Source organism: Peromyscus maniculatus, chromosome 16 (assembly GCF_049852395.1).
Source record: "Peromyscus maniculatus bairdii isolate BWxNUB_F1_BW_parent chromosome 16, HU_Pman_BW_mat_3.1, whole genome shotgun sequence".
Classification (NCBI taxonomy): domain Eukaryota; kingdom Metazoa; phylum Chordata; class Mammalia; order Rodentia; family Cricetidae; genus Peromyscus; species Peromyscus maniculatus.
In genome coordinates this window covers 65958806-65985252 of record NC_134867.1, presented here as the reverse complement: position 1 = coordinate 65985252, position 26447 = coordinate 65958806, and the positions used below count along the sequence as shown (strand labels likewise).

Here is a 26447-nt window from a genome sequence, read left to right as displayed (position 1 = left end):
AGGCCCTGGCGGAAGGGGCGACTACTGAGGTTATTTTCTTAAATGGACACATTGTTGAACTGCCTCCTAAGTATTTACGTTTGTACCCATAGATTAATGGTCTGAACCTTGGTCAGAGAGGCTTCTTTTGGCAATGGGTTGCAGTCAGTGCAGATTCAAGGTTGGTCAAAGTGCTGAGAATAAGAGAGGGATGAGTGCTTAACCCTAAGTAGGATATCTACATCAGATCTTTCCCTTCCTGCCCAAAGACCCAGGGAACATTTTGGAAGAGAGAATAGAAAGAATGTAAGAGCTGAAGGATGGGAAGTTGTGCTGTGAAATGCTGTGTTCTAGACACGACAGGGTCACTGCTCATAGCACCCGTGGTTACCTGAACACTATTCCAGCATGGATGGGAGAGGCACATGTAAGGCTCTACCCAGGGCGGCTACTGGCAGTCAATAGATGCCTGAAGAGGGAAGATAATTTTTATGTGGAGTTATGGCTGCTGATAGGTTGCCCATGCTCCAAAGAATGGCCCCATAACAATGTACACAGGCAGCATTATTTAGACTTAGCGGGATGTGAAAAAGTAGTAGACATGAAGGTAGAGGGGAAAGTGTTGAGAGAGATCTGGAGGAAGTAGGAGAGAGGATTTGGGTTGGATGTGTGTACATGTATGAAAAGGGAATGAATACAAAACATTCTTAAAATGGATCTCTTTTCTTTAAAAGCTTCTAGTTCTTAGTTGAGACAAAAATAAGTGCTAGCTGACTTCACATAAACATTTTCAATAGTTCATCTCTTCTGTGAGATTAGATTTCATTGTAATATTGTGTTTAAAGTGGTCTTTTCTCTCTTTTTAAACATTGCATCAAATAGCCGTGGGGTGGGAAGGCAGTTACATGTCTCTGTGATGAACTCTTAATTCAGTACCCATTCCTAGTATCTTGGTTAAATTTGTGAGTGTTTATATCATCTCCTCCACCTTAACATTGGTGTGTATGAGTGTAAAAATGTATTCATGCATGTTTGTGAATATGTGCATGTTTGTACATTGCTTGTTAACTTAAAATATCTCTAAGTAGGTACTCTGATTGCTATTCTCCCTGTATACATAGGTACAAAGCAAGGTCCTTGTGCCTGAGGAAGTCCTACTCCCACCAGAAGAATGTGTAACCACAGACTCAATCTCCATCTGATTGTACATGTGGACAAAGGGTAGAGAGAGTAGGGTGGTACCAGGAGCATGTTCATAGGAACAGAGAGCAGGAAGTGGAGATTGGTTGCTGTGGTAGTTTGAATGTAATCGGCCCCCCTAAGCTCACAGGGAATGGTGCTATTAGGAGGTGTGGCCTTGTGGGAACTGTGTTAATGTGGGAGTGGGCTTTGAGGTCTCCTTTGCTCAGGCTTCACTCAGTGTGACACTCAGACCACTTCCTGTAGCCTGTGGGTCAAGATGTGGGACTCTCAGCTCCTTCTCTAGCTCCATGTCTGCCTGCACGCCACCATGTCCTGCCATGGCAATAATGGACTAACCATCTGAAAATGTAAGCTACCCTCAATTAAATGTTTTTCCTTCATAAGAGTTAACCATGGTCATGGTGTCTCTTCACAGCAATAGAAACCCTAACTAAGACAGAAGTTGGTACCAGGGACTGAGGTATTGCTGTCATGGGCCTGACCATGCTTTTGTTTGAAGGAATATGGACCATGAGACTGTGGACTAGAAAATCAGTTGAATGCTCTAAGTGTGCTGCTTAATGGGCCAGACTAGTAGGAGAATGGAAGACAGTGGTACTAAGTGTGATTTGATGAACTCTGAGGGCCTGGCTCAAGAGGTTTCAGAGGGAAAGAATATTAATATGTGGCCCAGAGATCATTGTGATATTTTGGTGAAAATGTGGCTGCTTTTGGCCCTTGACCAAAGAATCTGCCTGTAGCCATAGGTTTTTTTCATGTCCTGCCCAGCCCTGTGGTCTCTCAGCCACTTATAAAATAATCATTTAGAGACTTAATATTAATTATCAACTGTATGGCTTATAGCAGGCTTCTTGCTAGCTAGCTCTTATAACTTAACCCATTTCTATTAATCTATAAGTTGCTACTTGGCTATGGCATTACCAGTCTGCTGGCATCTTGCTGCTCCTTTGGTGACAGCTAGCATCTCTCTTAACCTCTCCCTTCTTCTGTCCATATATCTGCTTGGATTTCCTGCCTGCTTCTAAGCTGCCTTGCCATAGGCCAATGCAGCTTATTTATCAACTAATCAGAGCAACACATATTTACAGCACACAGAAAGACATCCCACAGTATCTGCCTGAGACTAAAGTGAAGAGGTTTGGATTATTTCTAATTCCATTGGCAGAGGAAATCTCAAAACAGTCTAGCATAGGCTCTGTCATGTGGTTACTAGTGCTCATACTTATAAAGAGTTATAACAAAAAGGAGCAAGCTGAACAAGGAAAAATATAATATATACATTTTGAAGAGGAGAACCAGGAAGTAGAAGGGAGCTAAGTCCTATGTTCAAGGAGGTGAACAGATTAAGAAATGGAATAAAGGGGGTGGTGACCTCAGGGCAAGATATTACCCAGCTAAATTTCCAACTTGTGAAAAGGAATGAAAGAAAAGCTTAGAGCCTGGTGTGGTAGGACACACCTTTAATCTCAGTCCTGGGAAAGCAGAGGCTGGAAGATCTCTGAGTTTGAGGCCAGCCTTGTCTACGGATCCAGTTTCAGGACAGCTAAGCTTAGGCAGTGAAGGAAACCATCAAAAGCAGAAATTTGGTGAAGATGTAATTGAAGGAGGGGGCTGTGTTCTAGCCCCAGTAAGCAGCAGAACTTGGCAGCTTTGGCCATGTGCTTCTGGAGTTAAGGATAGAAGTAAGGGGCTATGGAATTTGCCTTCATTTCTAAGGAAAGCTGCTAAGGCCTGGCATGTGTCAGGATTGTCCCTGAATGGAGGCCTGGAGAGGCCAATGCTGGAAGCTGTGAAATTGAAGCCTGGAATGCCTTGGAGAACCCAAGATGTTAGAGATGCTAGAGTTGTGGGATACTTGCTGAGGAAAGCAGCTAATAGGGAGTGGAACCAGCCCAAGGGAAAGAAGTGTGCTGCAGTCAACAAAGCTGGACAGAGTTGGAGATCTGAAGAGCTCTTTGACATCAGACATGGAGATGCAGAGTTTGAAGTTTGCCCAGCTGGTTTTCAGTCTTGCTTTGGTCCAGCATTTCCTCACTATGCTCCTTTCCTTATGTTTTGGAATGGTAATGTGTAGCTCGGGCCATTATATGTTGGAAGTATGTGATCTGCTTTTTTATTTTGATTTTGTAGGGGATTACAGTTAAGAGATTGCATGAATCTCAGAAGAGACTTTGAACTTTTGGCTTCAAAACATTGTTGAGACTGTGATAGACTATGGGGACTTTTGAAGTTGGACTAAATGCATTTTGCATTATGATATTGTTACAGGCTTGTAGAGGTCAGGGAGTGGAATGTAGTAGTTTGAATGTAATTGGCCACCATAAGTTCACAGGGAGTGGCACTGTTAGGTGTGGCCATGTGGAGTAGGTATGGCTTTGTTAGAGGAAGTGTGTCCCTGTGGGGGTGGGCTTTGAGGTCTCCTTTGCTCAAGTGTCAAGTCAACACTCAGTGTAACACTCAGGCCACCTCCTGTTGCATGTAGGTCAAGATGTAGGACTCTTTGCTCCTTCTCCAGCACCATATCTGCCTGCACACCATCATGTCCTGCCATGATGATAATGGACTAAACATCTGAAAATGTAAGTCACCCCAATTAAATGTTTTTCCTTACATAGAAAAATAGAAATGGATTAATTTAAGGTGAAAGAGCTAGCTAGTAAGAAGCCTGCCATAGGCCATGCAGTTTGTAATTAATATTAAACCTCTGAACGATGATTTTATAAGCACTGAAGGACTGCAGGTGAGAGAGATTTGTCCTGACCACAGGCCAGGCGGGACACGGGAAATCTTACAGCTTTGTACTGTGGTCATGGTGTCTCTTCACAGCAATAGAAACCCCGACTGAGACAGTTGTCATGCTCTGTGATACTGTGACAAAGCAAATGGAGGGATGGATAGTAGATACTGACTGGGACAGAAACATCCCCTGGGTTGGTGGGTCCTGATCAAGACCTTGAGATTTACTCCGGGAATAGCTGTAGCCATTGCAGAGTTGGAGTATGAGCAAGGTATACACCCAGGCATTGTGTGAACACGCGGTTTGCACCCGTTGTGGATTTCAGGACCATCTGTCGGAGCCCAGTGCAGGCATTAGATGCCAGTGGCAAGGACGTTGGAGGCGCTAACGAAGGGGAGAGCACAGCGACTGAACTGCGCATCTCTCTCTCTCTGGGGTGGAGTCTGGACTCGCTGTTTGCACAGCGACTGAACTGTGCATCTCTCTCTCTGGGGTGGAGTCTGGACTACCTGTTTGCACAGCGACTGAACTGTGCATCTCTCTCTCTGGGGTGGAGTCTGGACTCACTGCACAGCGAGCTGTCCCTTTGCGCAGAACAGAGTTGTCATTGCCGAGTAGGACAGTGTGGGATTACTGGGCCTTGCTCGGGGCTGCACCTACTGCACATGGTTGTCTCCTGGCCACTGCTTGCTCTCTGCTCTCTGCTCTCTGTGTCAGGAAGGAACAGAGGTGCAGGGGTGCTCACACACGCCGTGATGCCCGTGCTCCTGCTGACTGCTTTCATGCTGTGCTGTGATATGAGCAGTCCTGCTTCTGACTTCCCTCTGCCCACAATGACTAGTGCTTTTCACCCTGGCAGAAGCAGCTCATTCCTCCACCAACAGTGGAACCCAGTGTTTCATTTCCCACACAGAATTAGGATCATTTTGATCTCCTGCTGTGCCAACTGGCCTGGCTCTCTTCCCTTGGTAGTGCCACAGGCCCATCCTCCCCACCACGACCCCCAAGCCTGCTTCCTCCAAGCTAAGAGAGTCCAGCAGGAACTAAGTCGGCCCTTCCTCAAGTCCCCCAGGCCACACTCAGTCTGGGTGTACCTGGCTGCCTGGTGCTTACCCTTCCTTTAGCAGCCAAGCACTTTATGTAGCCCCTCCCCCGTGGCCCTGCTCACAGGTCTGCCATGGTTCTTGTGACGGGGCTGAGATAGGGACAGCAGACTATGGGTGGTGCTCGGGTTAGGGGAAACTGTCAGCAACTCCTGTGCTCTGCGGGCCAAGCCGGTGCTGGCCCAGGCAGGCATAGACTCCCGATGCAGTGACATGTCTGTGGAGGGTTGTCTTGATTGTTGATGGGTATGGGAGGGCCCAGCTCGCTGTGGGTAGTACCCTTCACCAGGCGTGTGGTCCTGGACTGTGTAAGCAAGCTGGCTAAGCATGAGATGGCCTGCAGTCCATCCAGAAATGTTCTGCCATGGTTTCTACTGATTTTCTTGGCTGAGTGAGTGAGTCCTCTGGTCAAAGGTAAGGCTGTGTGTAATAACAACAAGCAGGCCTGCCTTCAGGCTCACACATGAGTCCCTCCCCTGACTTCTTTCAGCAATGGACTGTGATCTGGAAATGTAAGCCAAATAAATCTTTCCTTCTCCTAAGTTGCTATTGTCAGTGTTTTATCCATAGCAACATTAAGGAAACTAGAACACCTGTTTAGTTTTTTAAATAAAGAAGAACGATCTGGTATGATTATTTTCAATCTAAAAATAAATAATTTAATGATTTAATATTTAATAACTTTTTAACGTTTAACCATTTAATGATACAAAGCAATAGGAAAGTCTGGCCATCAACCCGGTTCAGAGGCATTCTTGTTAATACAGAAGAACAGTGAAGTAAACCCTGCCTGTCCTGTCCAGCTTAACCACTGGATGCCATTCTCACAGCTCTGCTCAAGGTGGTGCATAGGAACACTCAAAGCCTCGCTGGCACTGACCGGAGTGGCCACATTGGGTCCTAAGCCTCACAGGGTGAGAAGTGGCCTACTTCATTCTTACTGAACTGTGATGTTTGGGTCAAGTATGACCTCAGTGCTTCTGTGCCTGAACTGGAAGGACAGCACAGACCACAGCACCCACATGGTTGTGGTGAGCCTGACTGCTCTGATGTGTTCTGTGTCAGTGTACAAAAATGTAAGAGGCTTCTTCAGAAAACAAGCCACCAGACATGGTGCAGGCCTCTGTGACCTCATGCTCGGCCTCACATCCCATCCCATCCCCCTCCTATGCTTATTTTCGGGAAGTTAAACTAGGTACTTCCCCATTTAAAACAAAAAACAAAAAGCAGCACCATTTTCCTAACGTAACACCTCCCATCTAAGAGCACAGCACATTGGCTCTCAAAGGATTGTCAGTCCACAAGGTCACATGCGTAGGCACCTGAGCACACTGCAGACGCCGCATGGAGGCCATGCAGTAACACTTCAAGCCTCAGATTTGATGGGAAGACTCCTAAGAGAAAGAAATGCCTTGAATCATCACCCTGGAAGGGAACAAGCCAGGCCTGCTTCCTCACACCTTCACTGGCTTGCAGACCTGCCCTGTATACTGGAGCAGAGTCACCAAATCTCAGAACCACTTTGATGCTGATGCAGACACAATGCTATTTTAGAGAGCCGGCTGCTGTCTCAATGTGCTCGGGAGGGAGCGTTGTCTCTAGGTCTTATCTATTGTCTAATGACACACTGAATCAGGAGTCTACTGCCTGCCTGGGCCAGCACTGGCTTTGCCTGTGCATCAGCAACAGTCTGTTGTCAGGTTTTGCCAACCTGTGTACCACCCATAGTCTGCTGTCTCTGTTCTGGGCGATTCTCCAGTTGAGACTTTTCTTACCGATAACTCAGGGTTGACCTAACTTGAGCTTCACGGCTCTGAGGCAGAGAACAGATCACCATGTATCAGATTTCCTGACTATAAATGGGGACTGAATAGTTTGTTTGCTAAAAGGATGAAGAGCTAAAGAAGTAAGTGTGTAGCATGCTGTCTGGCACAGTTAATCCTTAGAGTGTGGCTTGTTATCTCTGAACTTAATGTGATCCTTTATTTCCTGCTTGTAAATGAAAAATGACTTCTAGGTCCATCTTATATCGAGTTTGTCGTAATATTTCAAGTAATCTTGACATAGCAAGAGAATGGAATTCTTATGAATTATAGTGCATTTAAGGAATATTTTGAGCCAAATAGCTCCTCTGATGGTGTCCAGTTGTTTTACACAGCCATTTTTCTTCTGGGGATCATCAGAGTCATCAAGATGTCAAGGCCTAGACTTGCAGAGCCCTTACTTCCAGTGACATGTGGGGTCCTGAGGTACATAGGATCTCATGTGTTTCATCACCAAGGCACCCATTCAGTGTATCTTAGAGTTCCATAACTGGCAAATAACTCTTAAGTGCTCATTAGGGAGTGTGTTTTATTCCAGATAATGTGTTGAATAAAGAGTATGATCAATACTGAAAAAGAAATGCTGGTGTGTAATCATCTTAGTCTTTTTTTATCTATTGCTGTTTTCTAGTTCTGTGGCTCTCAATGGCATTGAATGTGGAGTAAACAGACATTAATTATTAAGATTATAGTGTATTTGGCTAGTTATCATGCTAACTGATGTTGCTCAACCTGAGGTTGTGTTCTGAGAATTGCATGGTCAGTCACAGAGTGCCCTTACATAGGCTGAGATGCCCCGACATCACCAGGCCGCAGTATTCAGAGGCCCTGTTGCAGTCTGTTATCTACATAGGTCGCTGCGCTGTTCATGGCTGCATGGAGGTTTAGCATCCCACTCGAAAGCTATAAATTTAAGAGAGATTATGTTGACTTCTGGCTTTAGGTTCCAGTATTATTAGGTGTTATTAGCCTTTACAAGTTCATCTTGGGGTCTGTTAGATGGCTAAGCAGGTAGAGGCACTTGAGGTTAAGCCTGAGGGTGATGTGAGTTTGATCCCCAGGCCCCACATGGTGAAAAGAGAGAACCAACTCCTGCAGATTGTCAGAGGTCTGTCTATACATTCACTATTAAATAAGTAAAATGTTTCTAAGAGCTGTTGTTGATTTTTTATTTTCCATATCTGATGACAGGGATCATCATTTACGACCCAGCAGTCTCTGGCGTACAATCTTTTCCTGACCACAGCTGTTGGTGATGGGGTTCGACTGTGGGACCTGAGGACTCTGAGGTAAGGCCAGCCTGCATCAAAGCACTGCCCCAAGGGGAACTGGAGCTGAGCTGGGAATACAGCCTGATCCTGGCTGCAAATAACACAAGGCTATGACTAGTCTAGGTATGCTCTGGAGAAGACTGACTTGTACACAGAATCAATGCAGTCACTTGGAGATGGTAAAACCACACATAGGTGCTACTCTGTTCTCCGAGGGCTAATCACACATGGCTCCTGAGAGTCAGAGATGTGAGAAATGGCGTGCACACTATAGCACAGCTACCTCAGCTATGTTTTTTTTTCTTTTCCTGTCACACCTGTCTTGCTCACACTGGACACTAGCACTGAGCTCACACTGCTCCCTTGGAGTAGCACTGATGGAACTTTACGTTAGGCTGCTCGATCTCCCTCTTGTGAAGGCGTTTCTATTTAAGCACTAACCTTTATCTTCTGATAATCACAATACTACAAGCCATCACTGTACAGTGCATATATAATGTCATAAAATTGAGAAGTGTTAACATGTTTGTAGTACAGAGATGTTCACAAGGAAACCACTAGCAGTGTGCTTGATTTGTTCTTTGTCAGTAGAAGAAATAGAAAAGCCTCACCCTACAACATGGTGTAAGTGAGATCTTGCCTACTATTCAGGGACTCTGCTCAGTCTTGACATGCCCCAGGGCACCCACTAGGTGTTGGCCATGCTTGTCGATGCCTTTCTAAGGGAGACCCTGGCTGTTTCTCAAAGGTATTGAAGGTTTCCTCTTAATAAATTGCATAAATCATTGACAAGTTTTATATAGCACTTGATAAGGGGTTGTGAAACTCAACCCTCTTACTAGATTGCTACACCTCCCCACAAGCCATGAGTTGTTTCTTTTCATAATTTATGATATTAGAAGATTTGATTGAAAAATTTATAATTATCAGTAGAAATTGCTTATTTAATATTTTTCATATATAAAGGTCCATCTGCTCTTAGTTTTGTTATCTTTGGGAATTTATGATTTTGAAAAGAGTTTAAATTATTTTAAAGGTCTACTTAATTACCTACCATTTAATAATTCTCAAGATGAAGTTTTTTTCAAGGATGTAGTTCAGTGGTAAAGTGTTTGACTAGCATGTCAAAAAAGCCATGGGTTTAATTCTCAACACCACACACAGACATCAAAGAAAGTGTTTTTTTTTAAGGTATTAACTTGTTCATTTTGTGGAGAAAACATGGTGATGTCTTCTAATTTGTCTCAGGATGTAACAGCCATTTTCTGCCCAGCGTTTCTTTCTATCCTTGCAGGTGTGTGCGCCGCTTCGAAGGGCATCCCAGCCGCTGTTACCCTTGCGGAGTTGCTTTTAGCCCTTGTGGAAGACTCATGGGCTGTGGTGCAGAGGACAGACATGTATGTATGTGTGCTCTCTCTAAGGGCAGGGTTCTTAGGTGGTGTTATCAAACAGACCGTCAGCGCCATTGAACACTGGGGTGAAAATCCGTTTCAAGCCTGACAGTGTTTTAAGAGACTTACCCAGCATGCGAACTCCACAACAGTAAGCTGTGACCACGAGAAGCTCATGTTTACTTAATCACAACACACACTTATCTTTTGTCACTCATTTCTTCATCTATTAGTTATCAGGGACACTAGGTACAAACTCCACTAACGACTGTGATGTGTGGTGCAGGAGCGACAAGCTGATGACATTAGTCGGGATCGTGCAGCTCATGTGTAATTAGGTGTCCCTTATCTCCATGGGGTTTCTTAGAGAACTGCATGCTTCTCCCAGTGCAGTCGCCACCCTGCGGTTTCTTAGAGAACTGCATGCTTCTCTCAGTGCAGTCGCCACCCTGCGGTTGCTTGGAGAACTGCATGCTTCTCTCAGTGCAGTCGCCACCCTGCGGTTGCTTGGAGAACTGCATGCTTCCTCCAAGCAGTTGCCACCCTCCCTTGACTTGTTTCCTCCATGCCAGATCCGCACCCCGCAGATGTGGAGCACAGAGGTCTTCAAGTGTCCCAGGGCTGTGTAACACTACCACATAGCTGGAGGCTAAGCCCGCAGAGGAGGCCAGCTCCCTGGAGAGGTCTTGGTGCTCCTTGGCTATAAACTGTGCTGGCCCCTTCTTCCTCCACGGTGTGCCTCAATTCCCTGTCATCTGAAAGGTCATTTAATGAATTGCATGCTTGTCTCCTATAAAGTGTCCTCATAAAAATCCATTTTGGGAGTCACATGAGACATAAACATGGTGGTGCCCAAGCAAGAGCCTGGCTCTGAGTGATGGATGCTTATGTGGCGCTGGTGGGGGATAGGGAAGTGCCCCAGCACTCCTTGTTCCACCCCAGACCCACAAATAATCTCTGAAAGGAGCTCAGGCTTCCATGGGAGAAGACAAGACCCCATGAGTAACAAGCAGGGCATCAAGATGGCAAGATGCATGCACATTCAGCAATTCCTTCTCCAGGAGGTACAAAATTAAGAAGACCGATGGACAACAAAATCCTAGGAGAAAGTTGAATAGCTTCAAAAAGACAAGACTTTTAATATGCATGACACTTTATTCATTGGAACAACTGCTGGCTTTTCTGGAATACTGTGGAACTTTATTTTCAGAAACAATTGCAAGGTTTAATACGAAGCTTTGAAGACTTATACATCATTGACCACACTTCTGATTTTGTCTACCATTATTTCTTGCACGCTCTTTGTAACTGACACTTTGCATTCAGGTAACATAAGCAAAGAAAAGTGTGTTCTGAGAAGTTCACTGGTTGGCTTCATATGTGGTATTATATATCACAGTGCTTTGACTTTTTACAAAAATGGATGTTTGGCATTTAAAGTATCGTACTGCTGCACTGCCACCAAAAGAGGAGGTACAGTGCTTTGGTTGTTCCTTTGTCAAACCGGAATGAAAGCGATAGCCATTGTCTACTTTTTTAGACCTGTGGGTCATGAGCCCTTTGGGGGTCTGTAAGATGAATTGCTAAACAGTTTTATTAATAAAGAACCCAGAGCCAGATATTGGGGTGAAAACCAAGAGATCAGAGGAATAAGACAAGCCACAGCCAACCTCACCTCACTAACTCCTCAGCTTCCAAAGAGACCTACTTCCTGTATACCCATGCCTATATGTGTTTCTGTCCCTGCATCTCATTTCCTCTCTCTGCCTAGCTACATCACTTCCTGTTTGTCTGTACAGACCTCCAGACCTCTATGGTTAGTGCTGGATTAAAGGCATGTGCTACTGCACCTGGCTTTGTTCCCAGTGTGGCCTTGAACTCATAGAGATCCAGATGGATCTCTGCCTTCCAAATGCTAGGATTAAAGGCATGTGCTACCATTGCCTGACTTCTATGTTTAATATAGTGGCTGGCTTTTTCCTCTGATCCTCGGATAAGCTTTATTAGGGTGCACAATATATTGGGGGACATAGTATATCACCATACTTCCCTTTTTTGCCTAAAATAAAAAATAAAAATAACTAATATAAGAAAAACTATATACAATAAGTATGATAACTATATACAATATATACAAGCAATAAATACATCAACAATGTCTGGTCTATTTGAATTTGACAAATTCAGAGAAAATATTCCATTATCTATCCTATCTTTGTGAATCCAAAGGATTTGATCTAATTTACCTTCCATCCTAATTTGCATAATCAAACTATCTTTTGATGTCTTTCAAACTTATACACTTTATGCCTCTTTAGCGAGTTTCTTTTCTGAATTTGTTAACAAGGAAAACTATACCTATCTAATCTTTAACTCCCTCAGAGACCCAAGAAGGAAGTAATATTTACTAAGAAAACAGGAAGTGCAAACAAGCGACTTCCAAAAAATGTGAGAAGTGGTAGAAACAGCTGGCTGCCTGGACGGTCACCTGAGGTTTCTCTGCAATGTTGGGGGCATCTTCTTCAGCCTACAGGCTTAGTGTATCTAACAGACTCATTTGTGAAGCAGGATTTTCTAAAGAGCCTTCCATTATGGACTGTAACCCTAAGCTGAAATAAACTTTCTCCCCTTAAGTTGCTTTTGGTTATGGTATTTTATCACACCAGCAGAGAAGTGACTAATAATGTAGGAAATGCAATAATTCTGGTAGAGATACTTTCCAGTCAATGGCAGAAAACCACAAATTATTCATATCCTGAGTTGAATGTACCCAGTTTTCTCAGGCTCATGGAAGGGGCAATGTGACATCTTCTCCTTTAACAGGGGACTTTAAAGTAGAGTTGGTAAGCACAGGCCGTGTACCTTCCAACGTATCAGTCATCAGACATGAATCCTTGCTTCAGACTGCTGAGCGGGAGTCATGGAGGTGAGTGCCCTTCGGGGTAAGATGTACTTTGTGGCCCAGTTCTGTGGCTTGGCTGGCATTGTGTTGGCTTGTCAGCTGTCACCGTGTCCTGGGTCAGCCACAGACCACACTTGAGCCAGAGTTTGGAGATGGTCACCAGTCCTGCCAGCCTGGAACACCTGCTTGTCTTGTCTCCTAGGCGTACGTGTATGAAATGGGCTCGAGCAGCTTCCTGTATCGTCTTGCAGGGCATACAGATACGGTTACTGAAGTGGCCTTCAACCCAGCAGCTCCGCAGGTAGAGCTTCCCAGTGTGAGCAGGGCCTCCCCTGTTCATACCGTCTTACATCACATTTAGAAGGTGGTCAGATTTTATTTTGTTGAAGTCTTATGGTATTTAAGAGTGCATACAGCTAGGCCCAGTACCTGTAATCCCAGAGATGGATGCAAGAGGACCATCCTGAGCTACATATCCATTTCAAGGTCAGCCTAGGCTATATGAGACCCTGTCTCAAAAAAAAAAAAAAGAAATTTAAATTAAGGAAAAGATTATATGGTGGTTTTGAGTATCAGGAGAGGAAATTAGGTAGTAAACTTATTGAGAGAAAGAGAAATCTAGAATTTTAAAATTATTTATCATTCAGTATATTTGCTCTTACTACAATATAGAGAGCCACATGTACCCTTAGACAGATACAGTTCTGTGTAAGCCAAATGCAGACACCGTAGACAAGACTCAGAATGCAAGCAGACAGGTTTGAAAAGAATTTGGATGGAGGAAGAGTGCCGTAGAGCGTAAAGACACTGCCGTAATGGGAAAAGGTCAGAGGGAAGTAAGAGCGGCAAACGAGCTGTGTAGAAGAACGGATGCTATGGAAAATGTAGGAGACTTCAAAGTATTCAGTATCTGCTAAATCTGAGTCCTCAGGAAGTTCAGTTTAGTCCTGTCTTTTCATGAGCAAAGCTTTGATTCCGAGAAGGAATCATGTGACTGTGTGATCATGTGTTTCAGCCTTGCCTGGGTGTAACAGCATTTTGTTAACCTGCTCGTCACTGACACTGATTTGCTGCGGTCCAGGGCCAGCTGCGGTGCCTAGCACATGGTTGGCGTTGACTCTAGACACATGTCACATGATACAACTCAGTGAAGCTTACCATGTGGTTACCAGAACTCTGTGACACTAACCCATTGGTGCCACGACCTGGTTGCAGCCGGTTCTTTCCTGGGCCCTGACTGATTTTGTGAACTGGAGTTGGGGTTTGGGTTGGGCAAGTCCTTTGCTGTCTGCTGCCACACTCCCTTGGCCAGTTGTCACTTGTTGATGTGTGCGTAGGTCTAGGTCCCTCTTTTCCCTTTTTCTTGTGATTCTGCTGGTTTCTTGGGTTTAGAAGCTACACTACTCTATTTGATTTAGAGTTGCTATGTCCTCTTAATGAGTTGAGGCTTTGTTATTAAGAAGTATGTTCTTTTTTGCCACGGTATGCACTCGTAATGCAGCCATACTGACTTCTGTTAGTGTTAGGGCAATCTCCCCCCTTTTTGCCTTTTTCATACACTATATTTTGATCATTTTCTTTCTCCTGTGCCAACTCTTCCCAGCTCCTCCAAACCTCCCTACCCTCCTAGCATCATGTACTTTCTCTCTCTAAGGAAAACACCTCCAAAACCAAAACAAACATATCCAAACCAAAAACTTACCAAAAACAAAATAAGCACACACACACACACACACACACACACACACACACACACACACACACACACACACACACACATATCAAACAGGCAGACAGACATGGAGTCTGTTCTGTGTTGACCAGCTAACTACTCCTGAGCCTGCCCTGAAGTGTGGTTAATATGCCCACTGGCACACCACTGGAGAGAATGGATTTTCCCTTTCCCAGCAGTTATCAATTGCAGATAGCTTCTCGGTTAGGCCTGGGACTTTGTGCCCATTTCTGCTCTGTGCGGGACTTTGGCTGATGTGAGATTATGTGGGTCCCACGCATGCTGTCGCCATCTCTGAGTTTGTACTCGTATCATCCCTGTTGTGTCCGGAAGATGCTGCGTCCTTGAAGTCACCCACCACCTCTGCCTGTTCAACTCTTTGTACCTCCCCTTCTATATAGATCCCACATAGTGCTGCATGCTCCAGAGTCTCACTACTTCACATTGTCCAGTTGTGGGTTTCTGTTCATGACCACCGATTGCAAGAAGCAGCAGCTTCTCCGCTAAGTGTTGAGTGTTGCACACGGGCTGGGCGCTGCACCTGGGCACCCAAGTGGAGCCCTAAGCTCCTCAGCTCTGCAGCTAGAGAGCCACGTGAGAGCAGCAGCAGCACCATCCCAGCATGGTGGAGAACCATCCCCCTGCTCTTACGGGGTGCAGGCCTTACTTCCCTGTTTGACCCTAGAAATTCCAGATCCCGTGGGAGACATGGTGACATGAGTTACTCGATATTCTTAAGGTTTTTAGCATCCATTGTCCATTTTTGGTGATTACACAGAAAGCCACTACGAGCATTCTTGTGTCACCATTGGTGTGGATGTGTGCCTTCTCTTCACAGCCTGAATGTAGATGCTTGTTCAATCTCAGTGTTGTGTCGCCAACCTCAAGGAAATGGCTAAACAAGGTGACACCCATCAGTTCTGAGTGAGATTCCAGTCTTCATACTCTTGGCTGTGTTTAATTTTGTTAGTCTTTCAAACTTTAGCCAATGAAGTAGATGTATTACATTGTTTTAATTTGCATTTATTTTACAGGGATACTAAACACTTTTCATATATTCATAGACCCACTTTTAATTTTTTGTTATTGAGTTGTAGAACTTTGAAAAAATGTCTTCTATGTCCTGGCCATGTGCCGTGTGTGTGTGTGTGTGTGTGTGTGTGTGTGTGTGTGTGTGTGTGTGTAGATATACATATGTAAATTGCAAATATTTTCACCAATCTGTGGCTTGTTTTTTGGGATTATAATGATATCCTTTAGTGAGCAGAAGTTTTTAATTTTTAGGAAAATTAACTTTTACATTCATGGTTAGTATTTGCTATAGATTGTCTAAGAAGTCTTTGCTGACCCAAAGGCTGCAAAGATCATCTCCTATTTTTTTTCAGGAAATTTAGATTTTTAACTTGTATTTTGATCTGTGATATAATCAAGTGTATTCCTTCTATGACATTATAGAAACCTAATTGCTTATGACAACCAACACCCGCCTCTGCTATTCTCCTGTCATGGGTCAGATGTCTGGGTGAGGCCCAGCTGGTTCCTCAACTTTGGACTCACTAGGCGTGAGCTTGATATTAGCAGGCCTGTGGGCTCCTTGAAGCTTTCCTGGATTCTGTCTTCCTCCATGCTCTCCCGAGCTGTTAGTGTGCTTTAATTATTTGTGGATATGGGATTGAAGGCCTCAGCTGCTTACTGGCTACTGGCAGAAGGCCACTGAAATTCTCACTACACAAGGAGACTCTAGCAAAGTGCTTCTTCCCTGGATACTGTGTACTGTCCAGTCTGTATGCCTTTGTTTTCTTTTTCATAGTATTACCTGGTACATCCAGTTTCATGCAGCAAAGAATGGCAAGGAGGGATGCCTTGCTCTCTCCTGATCTTGATGGGAAAGGTCCAAGTTTGAGTGTAGGTTTTTGTAGATGCTATTTATGAAATTAAGGAAAGTTCCCTTTATTCCTGTTTGCTGAGTTTTTTTTTTAAGTGAGTGGGTGTTAGATTTCAGAAAATGATTTTTTTCAATCACTGATGTTATCTTACAATTTTTCTTTTCACTTTTAAAGTCATTGGCATGATGGATTGTTGTTTTTCAAATGTTAAACTAGCTGCATAACTACAAAATTCCTACTTGGTTATAATGTACCATCCTTTTTGTACAATGTTATATTGGATTTACTAATGTTTGCTAAGGACTTTTGTATCCATGTTCATGACAGATATTGGTCTATATTCTCTTTCCTTGTGATGTCTCTGCCTCTGCTGGCCTTTGGCTTTGTGAATACTGGCCTCATAGAATGAATTACTATGCATTCTCTTTGTTGCTAGTCCAGCAAAGAAATTATAGAGAATTAAATAAGTTTTTTCCTTGGCTGTTTGGTAGAACTTTCTAGTGTCCATATGAATCTGATGCTTTATGTTTTAGATTATTAATTATTCAATTTTTAAAAATAGATATAAAGCCCAGTTACATTTCCTACTTCTTTCTGTGTGACTTTTAGCAAGGATTGTAGCCTATTGATCGTAAAGTTGTTTGTAGCATTTTTTCATTATTCTCTTAATATCTACAGGCTCTGTAGTGCTGCCGCCTCCTGATTTCTTATATTAATCACATATCCTCTTCTTTTGTGTTTATTTTTCTTGGATTGGCCATGGCTTGTCAGTTTTATTCATCACTTCAAATTGGCTCCACTGCTTTTCGTCATTGACTTTCTGCCTTTGAGTTTGTTGATTTCTGTTGTGGTTTTGTTTCTTTTTGCCTACTCTTTTTATTTCCTTTTTCAGGTTTCTAAGGTGGATTGACTAGGTCTTTATTCTTTTGTAATATTTGCATCCAGTACTATTAATTTCTCTTCGTGCATTTCTTTCATAGCATTCTATAACTTTTAATAAATTGCACTTTAATTTTCATGTAATTAAAGATATTTTAAGATTTCTTAGGAGTTTTTTCCTCCCGTAAAGTGTGTTATTTTTTCTGTGTTATATTTGTTATTGATTTCTAGTTTAATCCCATTGTGCTATATGAATAGGCATTGTATGATTTTTATTCTTTTAAGCTGGTTAAGGAATGTTTTATAGTTCTCAATGTTGTCTGTCTTGGTCAGTGTCCCATGTAAGAACGTGTGTTATTCTGTGGTTACATCAAGCAGTCTATAAATGTCAGTTATTTCCAGTTGATTAATGGTATCATTGAGTTCAACCAAATCCATATTGATGTTCTGAGAGTGTCATGTGGCAGAGTCCAGCTATAACGGCAGTTCATCTGTTTTCTCAGTGGCACCATCCATTTTGTTGTTTCATATAGTTTGGGGCTCGATGAGGCACATGCACATTTAAAGTTACTTGTTTTTAGAAAATCAACTCAGTACCTTTATCACCTCTGATAGCTCTCCTTGCTTTGAAATTTGCTGTGTCTGAAGTGCGTACAGCTGCCCCTGCTTTGCTGTGGTTGGTGCTAGCTTCACATATATTTCACAGTCCGTTTACTCTTTACATGTATGTGCGTGTATTTTAAATGTGGTTTCCTGTAGATAGTGTGCATTTAACTTTTTGCTGTGACTTGTTATTTGTTCCAGTTTTTGTTTTTGTACTTTTTCTGACTTTTGTGGCTTTAATTGAGCATGATTCAAGTTCTCTCATTTCTTAGTGTACCTGCTGTAACTTGTAATTTTTTAATTTTCACTCCTTTTGGCCTTTTGATGCTTATCCTAAAGTTTTCGTTATACATTATAACTAATTTTACATAATGGCAAACTAAGTTATGGAGACTGTGAGTTCACGATAACAACCCCATCCTTGCTCCATCCCTTCCTTTTCAGTCATTTCACGGACACTTACATTTATACAGACATGCTCAAATGCTTTGTTGCTCTTCTTTTAAATAAAGCTGGGTTTCTGTTCTTCATTTGTGGGGAACGGCGTTAGGTCTGTCAATTATTGGAGCTTTTATTTTGCTTCCAGTTTCTTCTCTTTGATGCTCATCTTTACATGGATCTGAATTTCAAAGCCATTTTCTTCCTGCTGAAAGAACTTCTTTCAGGAAAGGAATTTAGAGAGAAAGGTTTGTTGGAAACAAAATCCTCCTCCTCATCCCCCCCTCTTTCGTCTGAGAATGTTTTACTTTTTCTTAGAGAGTTTCACAAGGTACTGAGTGGTAGTCATCCCACCCCCCCTTTAATACCTGAAATGTTCCACTCCCTGTCTCCTTGCTTGCTTGCCTAGTTTCGGAGAACTGGCTCCAATTCCTATCTTTTTTTTTTTTTTTTTTCTTTGCAGGTAAAGTACATTTTCTTCCTGGTTTCTTTGGGGAATTTTTCTTTTGCTAACTTTTCTTCATTTGTAAATGCTTTTTCTAGCTGCAGTTATGTTGATGTTTTTCCTGCATGAGTTCTCTGAGCTTCCTCACATTGCTTTAGTGAAATTCTCAGTCATTTTGTTCAAATTACACCTTCTACTCCATTCTCTCTTGTTTTTAGGTATTCCCATGACACATTTGAATTCACACAGTTTATGTCTTCCCACACTTCTTGGATCTTCTGTTCTGAATGTCTTGATTTCCAATATTTCCTGATATTCCTTAACTCTATTGCCCTACTTGATGTGCACATCTGTTCTTGCATGCTGACTACGTTTCTCACTGGAGCTCTTAGCATGTTAATCTTAGTTTTTTAAAATTCAATTTATTTTAATTCCAATATCCCTACCATGTGGAATCTGTGCTTCTGGTGTTGCTAAATTTTTTGAAATTCCTTTTGGAGTTTTTTATGCCTTATGATCTTTGTATGTGTTTTAAAATTTAGATATATAATGTTTAAGTTGAAGGATCTGTAGTGAAAGTCATCTTGTGATGCACTGAGCCCCTCTAGCCCTGTGATCAGGTTTCTATTCATGAGCCTGGGCTCTGGGATCAGCCTTCTCATACTCTACATCTAGATGGGAGAGGCTAGCCTGGGGGCAGAAGTGGCAGTTTCTCTTTCCTGGTTGTTTAAGCTCTAACACACCTCCAGCAGGTGGGGCTGTGGCTGGTTAGCTCTCTGGCAGCAGGCCTGCTGAGGACAGGAGCCCTTAGGTGTCTTAAGAACAAAGAACTTTCCCTCCCCAGTGGTTACCCTGGAGAACAGAGGTCAATCTCACAGCACTGTGGGGCTTGTCCCTGCAAGGGACTGATCCTAGTCACTCTCTCTGGGCAGCTGGGTTCCCTGCTTCCCTCCCTTTCTCCATCCAGGATCAGTGCTTTGCCCTGGGTCTTCTCTTATAGAGCAGGAAGAGGCACCAGGTTTGAGTCTGTTCAGATGTTTATTAGAACTTCCACATTCTACTTATGGACCCAGAGCTTGGGGGTTCCCAGAAGCCACAAGTCTCAGGTGTATTACTACAGAGATATGTCTGTGTTCAGAAAGCTACTAACCTGGTTAAAAACCATTCCTTCCCTGGTTTTAGAAAATGCTCCTATTGTTCCTGATCCAAGTTTTGCTAAAATTTAGAGGTTCACTCCAGTAAGAAGGGAAGTAAAACTTCTGTCTTAAAATGTAGGCTTGGACACGTTTTCAAGATTGTCAATATCGATAACATGGATTCCACACAGACTCATGGAGAGTGTCAAGAGTTCCCATGCAGCAGGTTGGTTGTCCAGGCTCTGATACTGGGCCTCAAATGTGCTCTGAGGAAACCATTAGGGCAGGGAGGGAGCAGAAGAGACCTCAAGCTCAAAATAGGCCTTTCTTATTTTCATAGGTTGTGTTTGAACTCAGGGATCAAGAAGCATATCATAAAGTTCCTCCCAAAAGATATTGAACAGTAGGATCTGCTTGTTTGGAAAGCTAGACAAGGTCCTTGCTCTTTAAGAGAAATCAAAAAACTTTGTAAAATATAGCTGCGGGGTTCATGACAGAGCACCGTATGGAGAACTGCATGGTTAAAGAAAATACTAGAGAACTGCTCTTCCCCTGCCCGTCATCTCCCTGATGTGTTCATTCTGTCTCAGACTAAGCTTTGTGTTTCCATCCTCTTCTCTCTCAGAGGCCCTCTTGGTTTCTTGGCACCACTGTTCCGTGTTCCCCTCACATTACCCTTCCTCCCTGGCAGTCCGCAAACACCCATCTCACCCTTGTTCTGCTCCATATCCACTCCCCCTTGTCAGACAGGAGCTCAGTTACTTCCGGTTCTGTGGCACATGTGATAGCGTACCAAGCCTCTTCCCCTCCCCCATCCATGCCCACCATTTCCAGCAAGTCTCCACGCCTACAAGTTCACCACCTATTATTTTCTTTTTTCAAGTCTGTATCTTTTCTTCATATTCTTTGTTCGCCATTAATATTGTAGCTCCCCAGAGAGGAGAGTTCAAGATAATCTGTTATCCAAGAAACAAATACTGGAACCTTGGTTTTGTTTTGATTTATTGGATGATGAAGACAGCCTTTTTTGCATTTAATCTTCAGCTTGACACTGGTGTCCCTGCTGTGTCTACGAACTTGGATACCTCATCATGTGGCGTATGCAGACTTCAGAAATGCCCTGAGCCCAGCGAGCCAGGAGGCATGCTCGCGTGTGCTGTAATATTCAGCATTTACCACAGAGTACAATTCACACATACTCTCTGCTATATAGATCATGTGTTACTGTTTTGATAAGTTAATTATCACAAAATGAACACAGTACTTCCCATATGCCCATAAATTTGATATCTATAGCTTCAATTACCCATTGGTGATCCAAAAATATTAGATAAAAAAATTTCAAGAGTAAATAATTATGTTTTAAATCTTTCGCCGTTTTGAGTATTCTGTGCTATCTGTCTTACTCTGTTTTACCCAGGACATTAACCAGCCCTTTGTCCAGTGACCCATGCTGTGTTCACTGCCCACTCCCTGGATACTTAACCTATGTAGTCTATCATCCATGTGGAGGTTCCACAGTGCTTGTTTTCAGGTGACCCTTGTTTTATTTCATAATGGCCCCAAAGTACAAGAATCGTGATGATAGGAAACCAGCTGCGCTGTTGGGAAGACGCTCCTTTAAGTGGAAAGGTGGTGTACGTTCTTGACTTAGGGGACAAAAGGCGAAGCCTATGCTGACATTGCTAAGATCTATAAAAGAACAGTTTTTCTACCCATCAGATTGTGAAGAAGGAAAAAGAAATTTGTACTGGTTTTGTTGTACCTCAGACTGGAGAATTTGTGGCCAAATGCTTAGTTCAGATGGAAAATGCACCAAATTATAGGGCTTCGTGCTATCTGTGGCTTTCGGCAGCCCCTAGTGGTCTTGGAACAGAGTCTGTGTGGATAGGGGGCTCTGGTGCGTGGTTTCCAGAGACCTTGGCCAGCAGCAGCTCTGTGGAGATAATATTAGTAAGGAAAACAGGCTGGGGACAGACGGCATGGAGCCAGCCCCCAGCTGCTGTTTTTATAGTGCCTGGAAGGAAATGACATGTTAATTTCTTCATATGTAAAGTTGCTTTAGAAAGTACCATGTAGGCACTTCTGATGTCCTGAATGCTTTGTACTTTGGAGCAACTGCCTGTTCACTTTTTTTTTCTTTTTGATAATTTAGCTTTTATTTCCCAATTGACATTGAACTTTGTTGACTTGGAGTGGGGTCCTGGAAGTATGCAGCAAGTGAGGACGTGAGGGACAGTGTGCTGCACACACCCTCGGTGAGGGCTGCTCTCCCCAACTCCAGGAAACTTATGTGCACTACAGGAAAGGGGTTTCTGTCTTCCGTTCTTGGAACCCATTGTTTCCGTGGATCACAGGCCCTGTGCCGCCACCCAGCCAACACCTCTAGGCATGCACTGCGTATTAGGACTCTGGGTATCTGGTATTTGCCAAGTGCCCTGTATCTTGAGAAGGTCCCTATGTAGACAGTTGTCTTGGTATTGAACCCAGCATGTAATCAGGAATAACTCCCACCCAGAGCTTCCTCCCTCCCAGGGAAGACACGGTCTCTGTGCCCTGCCATAGCTTACCCTCTGTGTAGTGGCCCAGGAGGCCGTCGTGGACTAAGGCTTGGGTCAGTGCTATTATCCTAGGCGCTTGACTGCTTTCAAGTCAGCCATGCAAAGTGTTTGCCTTGGGGGAACCAGTTAATTCTTTCACAACGTCGGAAGGTCCAGGGGCCTGTTTAGCAAAGCACATATTTTGCCTGGTGGACTGGAGTATAGCGGTTTTTATTGGGCATGCAGCAAGAGAGATGGAGAGTTTACCAGAGTTTCTTTTTTTAGATTACCTGTTTAGATACATGGTAAGCTTTGCTTTTGTGATAAAACCTTCATGATAAGGTCAAGGGTCTGAGTGCAGGGAAATCTGTGCCCTACTTTCCATGCTTGGCGTGAAACTCTTATTTAGATGAGTCTAGATCAGCGGTTCTCAACCTGGGGGTTGAAACCTATTTTTGGGGTCGCATATCAGATAGCTTGTATATCAGATATTTACATTATGATTCATAACAGTAGCAAAATTATAGTTATGAAGTAACAACAAAATAATTGTATGATTTAGGGTCACCATAACATGAGGAACCGTATTAAAGGGTCACGGCATCAGGAAGATTGAGAACCACTGGTCTAGGTGAAGGGTAGACACTTCAGCCCTCTTCCTCAGTGATCTGAGAATTCAGGAAGAATACCGAGAGAGGCGGAGAGATAGTTGCCAGGGGAGCCATCTGCTTTTATGGTTTGAAAACTTATAGCAGAGTCTATCCTAACCTCAAATGTGACCACAGAGTCGTTGTTAGTGCTTGGAAATGAGATCGACTCTTCTGTGATGGTGTTATGTCTTCAGACTTTGGTGACTTACTGGCTGGATAAGCTTTTTTCCCCCTTCCTGCCTTACCTCCTTGGGGCTTCTTGGGGATTCCTATGTAATCATTTACATGTAGGTCTGGTATCTTTCTTTTCTAATTTGTTTCATTTCTTAGTTTGTCTATTTCTCTTTAGAATTTACACCATCCAGCATGATACTATATGTGAGTGTTAAAGTTGAGGTAACTTTATTCTTCTGAAATTACTGAAACTGTTCATCACAAATACTCCTTGGCATTTGCTAAATACTCTTTCTCCATCAATTGATAGCTGTAATTTTTTTCTGTTGATGTTACTGGCTGTGGTATTTTGACATTTAATAAGGTAGTGTGATATTATAAAATGTGTAACTCAGTGAGCTTATTAAAATATATACATTGTGAAAGAATTCTAAATGGAGTCACCAAATAATGCGGGAGACAGTGCCCCAAATGGATGTCTTTCACCACCAAGTGAAATGTCCAGCGCCAGGAATAGATTACATCTATTGAGTCAGTAGCCAAAGGGGACCCATGGAAACTCCAGACATCCCAGGCTACTGGTTACTCTCCACAAACTGATGGTTAGCCCGTATTGCTGAAGGCAACACTTACATATCTCATTAAACATGGGAGAAATGGAGCTGGTGCCTGACTGAAGCCTTCACCCCTACTGACTGTGAGCTGCTGGGAAGAAGGTATATTCTTTTGTGTTTGGGTGAAATGTTCTGAAATATATGCTAGGTCCATTTGATTTATGGCATTATTTAACTCCAGCATTTCTCTGTTTAATTTTTGGCTGTATGATCTATCTATTGATCACAGTTGGGTATTGAAGTCATCCACTAATTACTGTGAGATGTGATTTTATTGGAATAGTGTTTCTTTCATAAACATGGGTGCCCTTTTATTTGGAGCATAGATGTTAAGAATTGCAATATCATCTTGGTGGACTTTTCCTTTGATTAGTATGTGATGTCCTTCCTTATATCTTCTGATTAGTTTTTGTTTGAAATCTATTTTGTCAGATATTAAAATAGCTATACCAGCTTGCTTCTTGAGTCCATTTTCTTGGAATACCCTTTTCCATCTATTTCCCTGAGGTGATTTCTATCCTTGATGGTAAGGTATGTTTCTTGGATGAAGCAAAAAGATGGATCCTGTTTTCTAATCCAATCTGTTAGTTTATGTCTTTTTATTGGGTAACTGTGATCATTAATATCAAGTGTTATTAATAAGCAGTGTTTATTGATTCCTGTTATTTTGTTGGCAGGGTGTGAGTCCCCATCCCACTTTTGATTTACTATTCTCAGATTATTTCTTGTGTCTTTTTGGGTGTGTTTAACCACTTCAGACTGAAGTTTTCCTTCTGGTGCCTTCTACAGAGTTGGATTGGTAGGTAGATATTGCTTAAGTCCAGTTTTATCATGGAATCTTTTTCTTTCTCCATCTATTGTATTGATAGTTTTGCTAGATATAATAGTCTAGCCTGGCATCTGTGGTCTCTTAGAGTTTGTAGAACATCCATGTAGGCCCTTCTGGCTTTTCATCATTGAGAAATCAGGTATTATTCTAAATGAACTGCCTTTAATGTGTTTCTTGGTCTTTTTCTTTTGCAGCATTTAATATTCTTTCTTTCTTTGTACCTTTAGTGTTTTGGTTACTATGTGTTGTGGGAAATTTCTTTTTAAAGATTTATTTATTTATTATATATAGTGTTCTGCCTGCATGTGTCCCTGCAGGCCAGAAGAAGGCACCAGATCTCATTACAGATGGTTGTGAGCCATCATATGGTTGCTGGGAATTGAACTCAGGACCTCTGGAAGAGCTGTCAGTGCTCTTAACCACTGAGCCATCTCTCCAGCCCGGGAAATTTCTTTTCTGGTCCTGTCTATTTGGTGTTCTTTTCGCTTTTTATACCTTGATAGACTCCTCCTTTCTTTAGGCTGGGGAAATTTTCTTACATAATTTTGTTAAAAATATTTTCTGTGCCTTTGACTTGGGTTTCTTCTCCTTCCTCTATTCCTGTTACTCATAGATTTAGTGTTTTCCTAGTGTCACAGATTTCTTGGATGTTTTGTGCCTGGATTTTTTTTTATTTAACATTTTCTGTAGCACAAATTGTTAGAAGGTCTTATTAATAAAAACAAACCCAGAGCCAGATATTGGGGTGAATGCTGGAAGATCAAAGAAACAGAACAAGCCAGTTCCTCAGCTGATCCTATTTCCTCAGACTGGAAGCCTCTGTGTCCTCATCTAAATGGGTCTCAAAAGCCTAAAAGCGTAACCAGGCTAGTTCCTGGTTTTCACGCCTTATATATCTTTCTGCTTTCTGCCCTCACTTCCTGGGATTAAAGCCGTGAGTCACCACGCCTGGCTGTTTACAGTGTGGCTTTGAACTCAGAGATCCAGATGGATCTCTGCCTCTGGAATGCTAGGATTAAAGGCGTGTGTACCACCATTTTCTGGCCTCTATATCTAGTGGCTGTTCTGTTCTCTGACCCCAGATAAGTTTATTAGGGTACACAATATTTTGGGGAACACAATACCACCACAATCCTCTTTAACTGAGGTATCCATTACTTCTACCTTATCTTTAATACCTGAGATTCTTTCTTTCATGTCTAGCAATCTGTTGGTGAGGATTACCTCTAAGGTTTTTGCTTGACTTCTTAAAATTTTCCTTTCCATTCTTTTCTCAGTTTGGTTTACCTTTAGTGATTCTATTGCTACTTTCATGTATTAAACTGTTTTCATTATTCATTCTACTGTTTGTTTGTTTGTGTTGACACAGACCTCACTAAGTGGTTTATTCATATCCTCTTTAAGGTCCTTGAACATATTGATAATTGCTATTTTTGAAGCCCTTGTTTTTTTTTCTTTTCTTTTTGATTTTCCAAAACAAGGTTTCTCTGTGTAGCCTTGGCTGTCCTGGACCTTACTCTGTAAACCAGGCTGGCCTTGACTCAGAGAGCCACCTGCCTCTGCCTCCAGAGTGCTGAGATTAAAGGTGTGGGTCACAAAATGAAACAAAACAGACAAGGATATGGGAGAGAGGTTTGTAGGAAAGGGGTGAGGGTAGGTAGGGATGGGGGAGAGTTAAGAGAGGGGAAGGGAGAGCAGCATGCATCTTATACAAGCCTGAAACTGTCAAAGAACAATTTTATTAATAAAAAAATGAAAAGAAAAAGTAGTAGACAAAAAACCCCACAAATAAATGCATGATCCTCCTGTGAAATAAGTGAACACGATTCTAAGCTTGGAGAACCTGAGTGGTACGGCGAAGAGAGAATGGGGCCGAGCTTGACACTGAACAAGTTGTGTTTTTATGCTCCACTCAGTCTCTTCTGGGACTGTAGCTCGGGGAGGAGGGGAGGGGGGAGGGGAGGGCTTTCTACCGATGGAAGTGGATTGAGGAGAGTGAAATCTGTTGCTGGAAATTTCTCCTTTTGTGTGACCACTGGGAGACATTGTGAGCATGAATCTGGTGGTGTGACATGGAGGTCTCTGAGCATCCCAAGACTAGACCTGCATTCA

The 26447-nt window shown here is 42.8% G+C and overlaps 1 protein-coding gene across 26 annotated transcripts in view; it reads left to right on the top strand.

Moving 5' to 3' along the window:
* The window catches only part of Wdr27 (WD repeat domain 27), a 98210-nt gene that overhangs the window by 54690 nt on the left and 17073 nt on the right, over window positions 1–26447 (top strand). For 12 of the 26 annotated variants that reach the window (XM_042261927.2, XM_042261930.2, XM_015994882.3 and 9 more), the window contains 3 exons: window positions 8037–8134; window positions 9411–9513; window positions 12612–12710. In XM_042261927.2, the coding sequence (XP_042117861.1) occupies window positions 8037–8134; window positions 9411–9513; window positions 12612–12710 (300 nt within the window). Of the gene's footprint in view, window positions 1–1100; window positions 1314–8036; window positions 8135–9410; window positions 9514–11889; window positions 12141–12330; window positions 12434–12611; window positions 12711–26447 lie in introns of those variants that run through there. The other 14 variants (XM_076552952.1, XM_076552953.1, XM_076552951.1 and 11 more) reach the window with 4 other exon arrangements.